This window comes from Pleurodeles waltl, chromosome 9 (assembly GCF_031143425.1).
Source record: "Pleurodeles waltl isolate 20211129_DDA chromosome 9, aPleWal1.hap1.20221129, whole genome shotgun sequence".
Lineage (NCBI taxonomy): Eukaryota > Metazoa > Chordata > Amphibia > Caudata > Salamandridae > Pleurodeles > Pleurodeles waltl.
Genome location: NC_090448.1, coordinates 1,090,046,039 through 1,090,059,473, shown reverse-complemented (window position 1 = coordinate 1,090,059,473; position 13,435 = coordinate 1,090,046,039). Strand labels below are relative to the sequence as shown.

General features: G+C 46.5%; 1 protein-coding gene across 1 annotated transcript in view; it reads left to right on the top strand.

Annotated features, from left to right (window-relative positions):
* The window catches only part of SPTBN5 (spectrin beta, non-erythrocytic 5), a 1,780,873-nt gene that overhangs the window by 264,368 nt on the left and 1,503,070 nt on the right, over window positions 1–13,435 (top strand). Inside the window, exon 15 of the mRNA XM_069208774.1 lies at window positions 3,374–3,586. Coding sequence (XP_069064875.1) covers window positions 3,374–3,586 — 213 coding nt within the window. The remainder of the gene's footprint in view (window positions 1–3,373; window positions 3,587–13,435) is intronic.

Below are 13,435 nucleotides of genomic sequence, written 5' to 3'. Positions count from 1 at the left end.
AGGCAACTGCCTTTTGCTGTGCATGATGGGAAACAGGAAGACTTTACTTTCTTAAAGGCACAGCTCTATTTACATTCTGTATAATGGCAGCCTATGGGCTACACTGCCCTGCATTGTTTTATTCTCATGAGAGGTGTAAATAGAATATGAGAATGTATTTGTTATTACATTTCTAGAATAAATAGATGTTTAAACGTGAATTTACACTACAACTGTTTTTCTTTTAACAATTTGGCCTGTGTAGCTGTTCACATAGGCTGCACATTGTTATTCTTAAGTGTTTTTTGACAGACCTTTTTCAAAGGGCTGGTATTTGCACTTAAGAATATACTTCACATCAGTGCTCCGGGGTCCCCGCAGGCGCGCGGAACTATTCAGTGCTTATGACTATCATGGAAATACCCCTACGTGAGAACTGGAGTTACAGGTAAGAAACCATTCCTTCTTTCAGAACTAGTTACAGTTCAAGCATTGTAGTGGCACGTGGGAGCATATGATCACATAGGATAACAAATGCAACCCCTTGGTAAATCTAAATTATTCCTTATCTATTGTAGGACGGTTCTAAAAGCTCTCCACACCTTATTTCTGCTTGTGCCAGATGCTCCAGAGTTGGTTCATTAACACCTTGAGATGGAAGGGTTAAACTCCTGGTGACTGCCAAATGAATCTTATGATGGACTGAGTCTATTAGAAGATTACATTTTCAATAAAGGCTGAAATATATTTTTAATAACTTTGTACAAAGCATTTGATAACTCTCTAAAAATATATACATACTGTTTTTCTTTGCCCTTCTGAAGCACCACATTATCTTCTTAGCACACACGTCTGCAAACACTTTGAGAAACGTGAGCCCTGGGTATCTGGCAGCCTTACGGTCAGGGCAGATTCTACATGTTTCATTGTGCAGAACAGTATGAAACGGGGTCATAGCAATACAAGTCCTATTTGCCCCTCCTTCTTATGATGCTACTAACAATAGAACGTGGGAGGCAGAGTATTAAGCTCTCACTCAAAAGAATATATAGTTTCAACATACTAATTGCATGGTTTGGGACCCTTCATGTTTTGTGCATGCTATCACCAGATGTTTGGTATGGAAACCACAATTTAATCCCATGAAATACTGAGACACACTGAACAGAATTCGATTAAAACCCATGGGCTCATTTAGAGCCTGTTGGGAGGCCTACTGACCCAGCAGGTCAACAGAGGCTATGCTCTTCCCTCACGTGGTGGAGGACCACCGCCATATATATAGAGATGCCTGTCAGTCAGGGAGGGATCTTTTGTGTTTTCTGCCATTTGATCTTTTTATGCCGTACCACAAACTGAATATATGTTTCAATTAGTTTCACAGTGGAGTGACTTTCATTGCCCTAACTGGTTCTACAAAACTAAGGCCTAGATTTACTAATATGTCATGCAGCGCAGCAAGGGAAGCTGCTGTGCTGTGTTGCGTGAAAGGGAGATAGCAGAACTGCACCATATCTACTAAGAGATGGTACATTTCTGTTCTCGTGTAGCACTGACGCACTAAAGGCTTCCTAGAAGCAATGCACCACAAGGCAAGGGTGCCTGGGTTTTGGTCATAATAGTGTTTGTGCAGGAAGGGATACCTTCCTAAGCAAAAACTACTCTTGCAGGCTGTAAGGAAATGCCTCCTTGGCGTGATTACCCCCTGGCTTTTTGCCTTTGCTGATGCTAAGTTATGATTTGAAAGTGTGCTGGGACCCCGCTAACCAGGCCCCAGCACCAGTGTTCTTTCCCTAAACTGTACCTTTGTCTCCACAATTGGCACAACCCTGGCACTCAGGTAAGTCCCTTGTAACTGGTACCCCTGGTACGAAGTGCCCTGATGCCAGGGATGGTCTCTAAGGGCTGCAGCATGTCTTATGCCACCCTAGGGACCCCTCACTCAGCACATGCACACTGCCTCTCAGCTTGTGTGTGCTGGTGGGGAAAAAATGACTAAGTCGACATGGCACTCCCCTCAGAGTGCCATGCCAACCTCACACTGCCTGTGGCATAGGTAAGTCACCCCTCTAGCAGGCCTTACAGCCCTAGGGCAGGGTGCACTATACCACAGGTGAGGGCATATGTGCATGAGCACTATGCCCCTACAGTGTCTAAGCAAAACCTTAGACATTGTAAGTGCAGGGTAGCCATAAGAGTATATGGTCTGGGAGTTTGTCAAACACGAACTCCACAGTTCCATAATGGCTACACTGAAAACTGGGAAGTTTGGTATCAAACTTCTCAGCACAATAAATGCACACTGATGCCAGTGTGCAATTTATTGTAAACTACACCCAGAGGGCATCTTAGAGATGCCCCCTGAAAACATACCCGACCCGTGTAGGCTGACTAGTTTCTGCCAGACTCCCACACACCAGACATGTGGCTGGCCACATGGGGAGAGTGCCTTTGTCACTCTGTGGTCAGGAACAAAGCCTGTACTGGGTGGAGGTGCTTCTCACCACCCCCTGCAGGAACTGTAACACCTGGCGGTGAGCCTCAAAGGCTCACCCCTTTTGTTACAGCGCCACAGGGCATCCCAGCTAGTGGAGATGCCCGCCCCTCCGGCCACTGCCCCCACTTTTGGTGGCAAGGCTGGAGGAGATAATTAGAAAAACAAGGAGGAGCCACCCACCAGTCAGGACAGCCCCTAAGGTGTCCTGAGCTGAGGTGACCCTTACTTTTAGAAATCCTCCATCTTGCTAGTGGAGGATTCCCCCAATAGAATTAGGGATGTGCCCCCCTCCCCACAGGGAGGAGGCACAAAGAGGGTGTAGCTACCCTCCAGGACAGTAGCCATTAGCTACTGCCCTCCCAAACCTAAACACACCCCTAAATGTAGCTTTTAGGGGCTCCCCAGAACCTAGGAAACTATTTTCCTGCAACCTAGGAAACTAGATTTCTGCCACCTTTTGCCAGCCTCGGGTATGTTCACCATTCTGCAGCAAACCCGTGTTTACTGACTTTAGTAAATATGGATTTGCATCAGGACACATAGGTGGATGCCCCGGAACGTCCATTCACCACCCATGAAATGCTTACCCGACGCAAGGTATCGGAATCTGCATTACATTTTTCTTTTACAAAGCCACGCAAATCTGGCTTTGCATGGTTTAGTAAGTACTAAAATATGCAACCATAAAGCAAAATCATAGTTAATTTGTGCTGAAAATTAAGTCAAATTTGAGAATATTAGTATAGAGACTTTTATAGTAGTATTCTATATGAAAAATTATTTTTATATGATTGCAGCATTCTTGAATAAAACAAATGTTGCATGCAACAGTACACACAAAAATAAATTATCTTCAAGTCCAATGTTGTTTAAAGTTTTTGTTTGTGGTTTTAAAAGGTGGTAAATGTGACTGTGGCGCGTGTGTCAGCCCAGAGCAGTCCAGCATCAGGGAAAAGACTTTCACCAGGAAAAAGTGTGAAGGCTCCAGATAGCACAGAGAGTCAATCTTCTGCTCTGCCTACCCATGACCAACACTTCAACCCGGACAGTATCTGGAAAACACAGAACAAAATCAATGCATCTTATCAGAAACTGCAGAAATTTGCTGAGGTATCTTCATTTATTTTTTCTAAAGTTGTTTGTGGTACACAGAGAACAGTTCTCTTCATCACTTGTGTCCAGTTGTTATTTTGTTTTTAAGAAAATTAAAGAAAGTCCATGTATCTAAGCAGAAATGTAGACCCAATGTAATGAAGCATAATTAAGGTTATTTGTGTACTCTGTGGTTGAGCACGTAGAAACTATGGATACTCATAGTTCATGAATTGTAAAGGCAAATTATTGTTCTTCTTGTCTGTGAGGAAAGACATTTCTCTAGGACCACGTGTCCATTTGTTTGTGGGAATTTTTCAGAAAGTGACCAAAAGAAGGTCTAAGGGTATGAGTGGGCTGATGTGTGATTGAATAAAAGAAGGACATAGAACAAGGACAGCACGGTGACACATACTGTGAGCCAAACTTGAAAAGGTGAATATCAGCAAACATCTGCTCCAGCATTTAAAGAATCTCCTTTCAATGGTTGCTTCCAGTTTTTACTGTATTGCTCCAACCCCTAAGCTGATCAGATCTCCTTGCCGAAGCAGTGGTCTAATGGTAGCCTACAGTGGACACATAGTTCACCTGACTCTTTACCTAATATACCACTATCTTCGCATGCAAATAATGTTGTTTTTCTGCAGTCCTGTAGCCTCAAGCTGCACGCTATCTAAAAAAAATGCCCTCTGTAGTCCTAAAATCTGATCTTTATTTAAAACATCTGATAGTCCCTTTCCTTTCTTCCTCCAAAGGTTTATCTCCTTCCTTTCCAACCTCTGCATGCCTCTTTTTTCAGAGCCCAACCTCTCTAAATCCTATGCACATTTGCTTTAATCTCTCAATGTATTTCCGTAAATTGAGCATAACTCATTTTAAAAATTACAACTGCTCCTCTTTTGGAATGTTAGACCCCTGCTTCCCAACACTACTTAAGCTCCTCTAACTCATTTGTTAACCCCAGTAAACATCTGTATGCATTCATTTCCCCACCTTCCACACTAATGATCACACCTAAATTATTTTACTTTAATATACCACAAGGACACTGGAGTGCCTGAATTGAATTGTTTGCTCAAGCGCATAAGACTAGTCCAAAAAAATAACCAATAACACTACTAACCACTAACCTTGGGTTCTGGATCAGCATGCTGCCTGGCATAAAGCACTTCATTGCCTTGTCAGGTTGTGGTAAGTACTATATAAATACAATGACAATTACATAGGTTCTTAAAAGATATTCATTGTTTTACTCTCTGGAATCCAATGTAGAGTTGACACTTGATTATAGACTAAAAAGGTATGTGTTAAGCTGAAAAGTCGCTTAGCTGCTGCAGCTTATTGATTTGTTGGCAAGACAAAGCATATTTTTCTGGCATAAGTGTACAGAATCACTGTGTAACCGGACGTCCCCCGACGCCGGTTTGCAAGAAGATGCGGAAACTGACGAGGAATACCCCGGGGGCACCCGAGGAGCTCTGGACGTCATGACGTCGAACGTCATGTACGCCAGAGAGGAAATTGAAAAGGAGGACGCCGCCAGAGACGCGAGGAGAGACGCGAGGAGAGACGCGAGCAGAGACGCGAGGGAGAGAAACACTTGGAAAGCCTCACAGGAGGAAGACGAACGGGAAAACGCCCACCAGACCGAAGCGCGCCCCCACCAGACGGACGAGCGACGTGGACGAAGAGAGATACTTAGGGAGCCTCCCGCCCCTGACCCAGTAAAGTCGGGAGACTACCAGAAAGCCGGCCGCGTCCCTGGAGGGGCGTGGCCTTCAGAAGTACGATAACACCGCAAATGGGAGTGGGGTGCCGGGTGGTTCTCAGGACTTTGGGGAAATAAGGAAAAGGGACTGAGATCCTATAAGGGAGGGGAAACAGTGTAAGAGGGGAAACAGTGTAAGAGGGGAAACAGTGTAAAAGGAGAAACAATATGTCCTCTAACATCACCGAACCCCAAACCTAAATAGCTGTTATCAAATAAAAAGGGGAACTCCACAACGTGCTGCGATAGGGAGAAAGGCACAACAAAAGTAAACCCCTCACCCCTGCACTCCCACCTACCCTCACCAACCTACTAAACCTAAATAACCCTATATAGTTATTTAATTTCCACTTACCTGTGTTCTTTTCTTCTTTATTTTTGGGAGCCTGGCCCGCTGACATATGGGAAGACCATAACTTTCTTAAGCCGGACCAGACATCACCAAGAACCTTATCAGAACCCTAAAAGAGAGAATAAAAACAAAAGGGGGACTTTATTACTTTCGTTGAAAGACTAAATCAACCCTGTCATTGTGTGAAGATGATGAATTCATCCTAGACCCCAGACCGAATTCAATTCATTAACCCTTGAGCACGCGTCTGTCGCCTTAATCCAATATCCCTTCAACCCGGGATAAAGAACCCTTCACAGTGGTGTCAGAAGTGGGATATTGGGCCGGGCGACAGGCAGTCCAAGACCATGGAGGAGAAACCCACGATATCAGATATGATGCAGCAGTTGGCCGAGGGGCAGAGGCATCTGCAAATAGTGTGGGAAGAGCAACAGAAGGAGGCTAAAGTGAAGAGGGAGGCCCTACAAAGCGCGCTCAAAAGTCAGGCCACTATCATGGCCAACAATCAATTGGTTCATGAGACTGCCATCAAAAATCTCACGGATACCATTGCTGCTACCCGGGTGCATCCGAATGTGCCCAGTTCGGTCCTACAACGGTACCAGGAAGGCGAAGACCCGGATGCCTTCTTCATCAATTTTGAGCGAGTTGCCACTTCCGCTACCTGGCCCCAGGAACGATGGGGTCGATATATCGCCCCACTGTTAACAGGAACCCTCCAAGCGGCTTATCAAGCCGTGAACCCCGGCGGAATAACTCCCTATCAGGACATTAAAAAGAGCATCCTAGAACGGGTGGGTTTTGATTCAGAACATTACCGAGTCCGGTTTAGAAAAGCTAAGTGGGGGCCTTCCGAGAACCCCCGAGCCCTATACTTCCGGATCAAAGATCTGGGTCTCAAATGGTTAGGTCCCATTGGGACTAATAGGGAAGACATCATTGAGATCGTCCTGTTGGAACAATATCTAGACGCCCTACCTCCCAATACGCGTCACTGGATCAAACAACATCCAAACCCAGACACTAACACCACCATCGAGTTAGCCTGTGCCTTTCATCGCTCCCTCGAATTCAAAATCCCCCCCCCCTAGGCCAACGCCTAGCCCCATTCGTCAGAGTCCCAGTTCATCCTTATCAGTGGGGCGAAGAACCAACGATGATGTGGGGAAAATGCGAAGATTGGAGAAGCCGTATGTTCAACAACCACAGTGTTTTAGTTGTGGTGAATGGGGACACATAGCCTGGGTTTGCCCCCTAAAAACGGAAAAACCAGAACCAATGGAGATAGGAATTACTAGGGGAAGAGTCTTTTATACCGGGGGAAACGACACCCCCTATAAAAAGAAACTTGTTATTAATGGAAGACCCACCCTGGCCCTCATTGATTCAGGATGCAGTCAGTCCGTAATCCGGGCTGACTTACTTGACTACCCTACCTTTACTACAGGTCTTACTGTGTCCATCTGCTGTATTCATGGCGAAACCAAGGAATATCCTCTAACCTGGACGACCCTGTCATGGGAAGGAAAAGAAAACCCCATAAGGATGCGGGTAGTGGAACAGCTAGTGGAAGAAGCTATAATTGGAACGGATTTTACAAAATTTTCGGAGCTTCTGGATAGTACAAGACATTCTGAACAAATGAATACCTGGTGAAAAAATGCTCCCTTCTATAATATACCTATACCTTCCCCATTAGACCGGTACAAACCCTCCCGAGGTGAAAAAAGAGCAACCAGAAAGGCCTACGCAAAAGAAACCACGAGCCCCGAGAGGGTAATTACACCGGTTCTTACCCTTACTAACCTTCCCCCCTTTCGGAGTTGCCAAAGAGAAGATCCAAGTTTGGTTCATGCCTGGAAAAGTGCAAGGCCCCGGACCCTCCAAGATAAAGGACCATCATTCACAATAGTTAAAAATCTATTATACCGAGTCACTAGCAATGACCGAGAAGAAAAGAGGCAATTATTAGTCCCCGAACCCTATAGACAACAAGTTCTACACCTAGCCCACAGTCAGCCAGGGGGTGGCCACTATGGGAGGGAAAAAACGGAAGAGTATCTGTTGAGGAGGTTCTATTGGCCGGGTGTCTTTTCTCAGATTAGGAAATTCTGTCAACAGTGTCCTAAATGTCAAATGATTGATCCTGGTACAAGGAGAAGAGCCCCGTTGCAACCACTTCCTATCATAGATATTCCCTTCTCATGAATAGGAATGGACATTGTTGGTCCTCTCCTACCCTCTTCCCGAGGGTACCGGTACATATTAGTGTTGGTGGATTACGCTACAAAGTACCCCGAGGCCATCCCTCTTAGTAGTATTAACACCAAGAGTGTTGCCCACTCCATGATAGGGTTCTTCTCCCGAATCGGATTTCCCCGAGAAATCTTAACAGACCAAGGCACCCAATTCATGTCCTCCTTGATGACACAAATATGTCAACTTTTGGGGATCAAACAATTGCGGACGTCGGTTTATCATCCACAGCCTGATGGCCTGGTGGAAAGGTATAACCGGACACTGAAAAATCTTCTAAAGAAATCTATCTCCGAGACAGGGAAAGACTGGGATAGGAAGCTCCCCCTAGTATTGTACGCTGTCAGAACCCATGAGCAAGCTTCTACGGGCCACAGTCTGTTTGAACTATTGTTCGGGCGACAACCCAGGACCTTATTAGACATGGCAGCGGAATTATGGGAGGAGGAAGATGGGGAAAAGACCCTTCTGAAATATACCCAGGAATTAAAAACCCACCTATACACGTTGTGGGAAAACGTAAGAGAAAACATGGAGAAGGCTCAAGAGAAACAGAAAAGGTATTATGATAGAAATACCCAGTTGAGGTCTTTTTCCATAGGGGATAAAGTGTTAGTGCTTCTTCCCAGTTCGGACAACAAGCTGTTAGCAAAGTGGCAGGGACCATATAATGTGACAGGAATAATAACACCCGTGACCTATAAAATTCAGCTCACCGGTAGTCCCACTAGGTCCCAGATCTTTCACATTAATCTATTAAAAAAATGGGAAGAACCGGTGGCCGACCCGGTCCCAGGATGTCTGATTAACACCGTTAAGGAATTGGAAATAGGGTGGTGCCCAACTGATCGCCCTAGCGGGCACGAGGTACCAGTCATAAATACAGACATCTCGGTTCAACAGCGCAAGCAGTTAAACAAACTCCTCGATGAACATACACAGATGTTCTCCCTGATACCCGGACGAACCAAGTTGGTACACCATCAGATCATAACCCCTCCTGGTAAAATAGTGCGGTTACGCCCTTATCGTATCCCGAAGCTAGGAAGGCCCTGGTAGAAAGTGAAATAGAGAAAATGCTAGACCTGGATATTATAGAACCTTCTCAAAGCCCCTGGTGTTCACCTGTGGTATTGGTACCCAAACCGGATGGGTCTATACGTTTTTGTATTGACTTTAGACAAGTCAATTCTATCTCCCAGTTTGATACATACCCGCTTCCAAGAGTAGACGAACTTTTAGAGAAATTGGGGAAAGCTAAATACATGTCTACTCTCGACTTAACAAAAGGCTACTGGCAGATCCCGCTCGCCCCAGAAGATAGAGAAAAAACGGCCTTCGTTACCCCTTCCGGACTGTATCATTTTAATGTTCTCCCTTTTGGGTTGCATGGCGCACCCGCCACCTTCCAACGCCTCATTGACACCATTCTACGACCTCATACCGGATATGCTGCCGCATATCTAGACGACATCGTCATATTTAGCGAGACATGGGAAGACCATTTAACACATATAGGTAAAATCTTTACAGCATTACGAAAGACTGGACTGACAGCCAACCCTTCTAAGAGCCGACTGGCCTTTAATGATATCTCGTACCTGGGCTATCACATAGGGAAAGGTGTACTAAGACCCCAAATGAATAAAATTGAAGCCATTCTACGCATCAAAGCTCCCACCTCGAAAAAGGAGGTCCGTTCTTTTTTAGGCCTGGTAGGATACTATCGACGATTTATACCCCATTATTCCACCTTGGCCGCCCCCCTGACCGACCTTCTGAGAAAGGGACAACCCAACTCCATTACTAGACTAACCCCGGGTCAATATCGTAGTTATCGTACCTTACAGAGATGCCTCACTACTCAACCGATTTTGAAATGCCCTGAGTTTAATAAGCCCTTCCATCTTCAAACGGATGCCTCCGACGTAGGATTGGGGGCCGTACTTTTTCAGAAGGATGAAGCCGAAGTAAACCATCCCGTGGTCTTTATTAGCCGTAAACTATTTCCCAGAGAACAGAAATATCCCATTGTCGAGCGGGAGTGTCTTGCCATTAAGTGGGCAATCGAGAGCCTCCAATATTACCTTTTGGGAAGGTCCTTCCTATTGTATACAGATCATGCTCCCCTTACCTGGCTCTCGAGATATAAAAACACCAACAATCGTATCCTGAGGTGGTTTATCGAGCTTCAACCTTTCTCCTTTCAGGTTTGCCACCTCCCTGGTGATCTTATGGGTCAGGCTGACTATTTATCACGGTTCCCGGGACCTGTGGGGCTCAAACAGCCCCATTCAAGTGAGGGGATGTGTAACCGGACGTCCCCTGACGCCGGTTTGCAAGAAGATGCGGAAACTGACGAGGAATACCCCGGGGGCACCCGAGGAGCTCTGGACGTCATGACGTCGAACGTCATGTACGCCAGAGAGGAAATTGAAAAGGAGGACGCCGCCAGAGACGCGAGGAGAGACGCGAGGAGAGACGCGAGCAGAGACGCGAGGGAGAGAAATACTTGGAAAGCCTCACAGGAGGAAGACGAACGGGAAAACGCCCACCAGACCGAAGCGCGCCCCTACCAGACGGACGAGCGACGTGGACGAAGAGAGATACTTAGGGAGCCTCCCGCCCCTGACCCAGTAAAGTCGGGAGACTACCAGAAAGCCGGCCGCGTCCCTGGAGGGGCGTGGCCTTCAGAGGTACGATCACACCGCAAATGGGAGTGGGGTGCAGGGTGGTTCTCAGGACTTTGGGGAAATAAGGAAAAGGGACTGAGATCCTATAAGGGAGGGGAAACAGTGTAAGAGGGGAAACAGTGTAAGAGGGGAAACAGTGTAAAAGGAGAAACAATATATCCTCTAACATCACCGAACCCCAAACCTAAATAGCTGTTATCAAATAAAAAGGGGAACTCCACAACGTGCTGCAATAGGGAGAAAGGCACGACAAAAGTAAACCCCTCACCCCTGCACTCCCACCTACCCTCACCAACCTACTAAACCTAAATAACCCTATATAGTTATTTAATTTCCACTTACCTGTGTTCTTTTCTTCTTTATTTTTGGGAGCCTGGCCCGCTGACATATGGGAAGACCGGAACTTTCTTAAGCCGGACCAGACATCACCAAGAACCTTATCAGAACCCTAAAAGAGAGAATAAAAACAAAAGAGGGACTTTATTACTTTCGTTGAAAGACTAAATCAACCCTGTCATTGTGTGAAGATGATGAATTCATCCTAGACACCAGACCAAATTAAATTCATTAACCCTTGAGCACGCGTCTGTCGCCTTAATCCAATATCCCTTCAACCCGGGATAAAGAACCCTTCACACACTGCAATCCAGACGAGATGCCACAATTGCTTTAACAATATACAGTGGCAGTATGAGGTATGGAAAGCAGGTGGATACTAATTTCCTAACTTGAAGGTTAAATGATAAAGTAATATAATAAAGAATTCCAAGATTATGGGCTGAGGTGGAAGGGACCATAATCCATCAGATATAACTGACAAGCAACAGTACCATTGAGAGCCGAGGCCTCAGTTTTGAAGAATTGTTCATATGCAAGCAACATGGCTCCTCTGAAGTGGTAGTTTGGATGTGATAATGCGTTCCTTCTTAGATAAATTAATTAGTCTGGGACTCGTTTTAGGCCGATTAATCTTTTGACCCTGATTGAAGACACCTCAGGACGAGACAATTAATCAACATAGCAATCAATAGATCAATAACATCATCAATAATCACTATAACAAATCAATTAAATTTGGATAATGGCATACGTAAGAATTAAATCACACCAAGACCACTCTTTCATGAAAAACCACACAATATTTTGTAAGATTTATTATATTTATTCCCTATTGATTACACTCTACTAGCAAGTTTATTAGTCTCAAAATCATAAAACACATCAACACTGTTATAATATGGCAACTCGAATAAGATTTCATCAAAGCAAAAATCATAAACATTAGAACAAAGCACGACGTCAACATGGGTTAATCTTAGCAGAGTATCATTAGCGCATTATTCAACAAAGCATAGATTCAGTCATTTGTCTATTTGCGTCCGCTTAGTGAATTCCTTAACTAACCTCGAATTAGCATTAGCATGTTGGGCTTCATGCAAAACAATTTAGCAACACAAATTTCGAAAATATCTAACTATGGTTTCTATCAAAAGGTAGCAGTTGGTACCTAGAAAGAAAAGGCAAAGAGACAATTACAATTTTATCATTATATAGTTACCCTCCGTAATGGGTCAGCATACAGAGTCAGTCTTCGTCCTCAGGACATCAGTTGATTCACCATCAGCCAAGAAACACAGCAAAGTTCACCAATACGGGCAATAAGGGACACTTCCCTCATAGGGAGGAATAGTATGAATCGGGCAAGGCAGAATAAGGATGGTTCGAAGAGATAAACCGCAAAGTCTTTAAGACAGAGTGACTAAGGCCCTCATTCTGACCCTGGCGGTCGGCGGAGAGGCGGCGGTCGGACCGCGAACAGACCGGCGGTCAGAAAAATGGCATTCTGACCGCGGCGGTCACCGCCGCGATCGCCCGCCACTTCCCCACTCCGACCGCCACGGCGGTCATGACCGCCGGGCTGGAGTTTGCGCACTCCGGCCCGGCGGTCGTCCCAAGACCGCCAACGGTATCATGACCCTGCCTACCGCCGCGGTTTCTTGCGGTCGGGAACCGCCATGCGAACCATGGCGGTAAGCACTATCGGGGCCAGGGAATTCCTTCCCTGGCACTGATAGGGGTCTCCCCCACCCCCCACTACCCACCCGAGTCCTCCCCCCACACCCTCCACCCCCCTGCCACCCCCCCAGAGGTGGTACGAACCCCCTCCCCACCCCCACCCCGACATGCACATACATGCACCCCGACATGCACACACCCCCAACATGCACATATACACACCCCCTACACACACATACACAACGGGGACACATACCCGCACACATACATGCAGACATGCGCACCTGCCGAACAGCACACATTACCCATAGACACAGCAGCACCCCCCGCCCGCATACACGCACTCACACACCCCCTCTACACACTCACACGCACACCCCCATGCACGCCCACATCACACAACACCCCCCCTCCCCCTCCCCTCACGGACGGTCAACTTACCTTGTGCGTTGGTCCTCCGGGAGGCGACGGGAGCCATGGGGAGGTGACCGCCAACAGAACACCGCCAACAGAAGACCGCCACACAGATATGTGGGTCGTAATTCTGTGGGCGGTGTTCTGCTGGCGTGGCGGTGGAGGTTGACCAGTCTCCACTTTTCCGCCGACCGCCAGTGTGGCTGCTGGCGGTTTCCCGGCGGAACGCTCCCAGCGGTCGGAATGCGCACAGCGGCATACCGCCGCGGTCGGCGGTCTTCACCGCGGCGGTAACTCGGCGGTCTCGCGAAAAGACCGCCAAGGTCAGAATGTGGGCCTAAGTGTCTAGGCAATAGCAAAGGCACGTA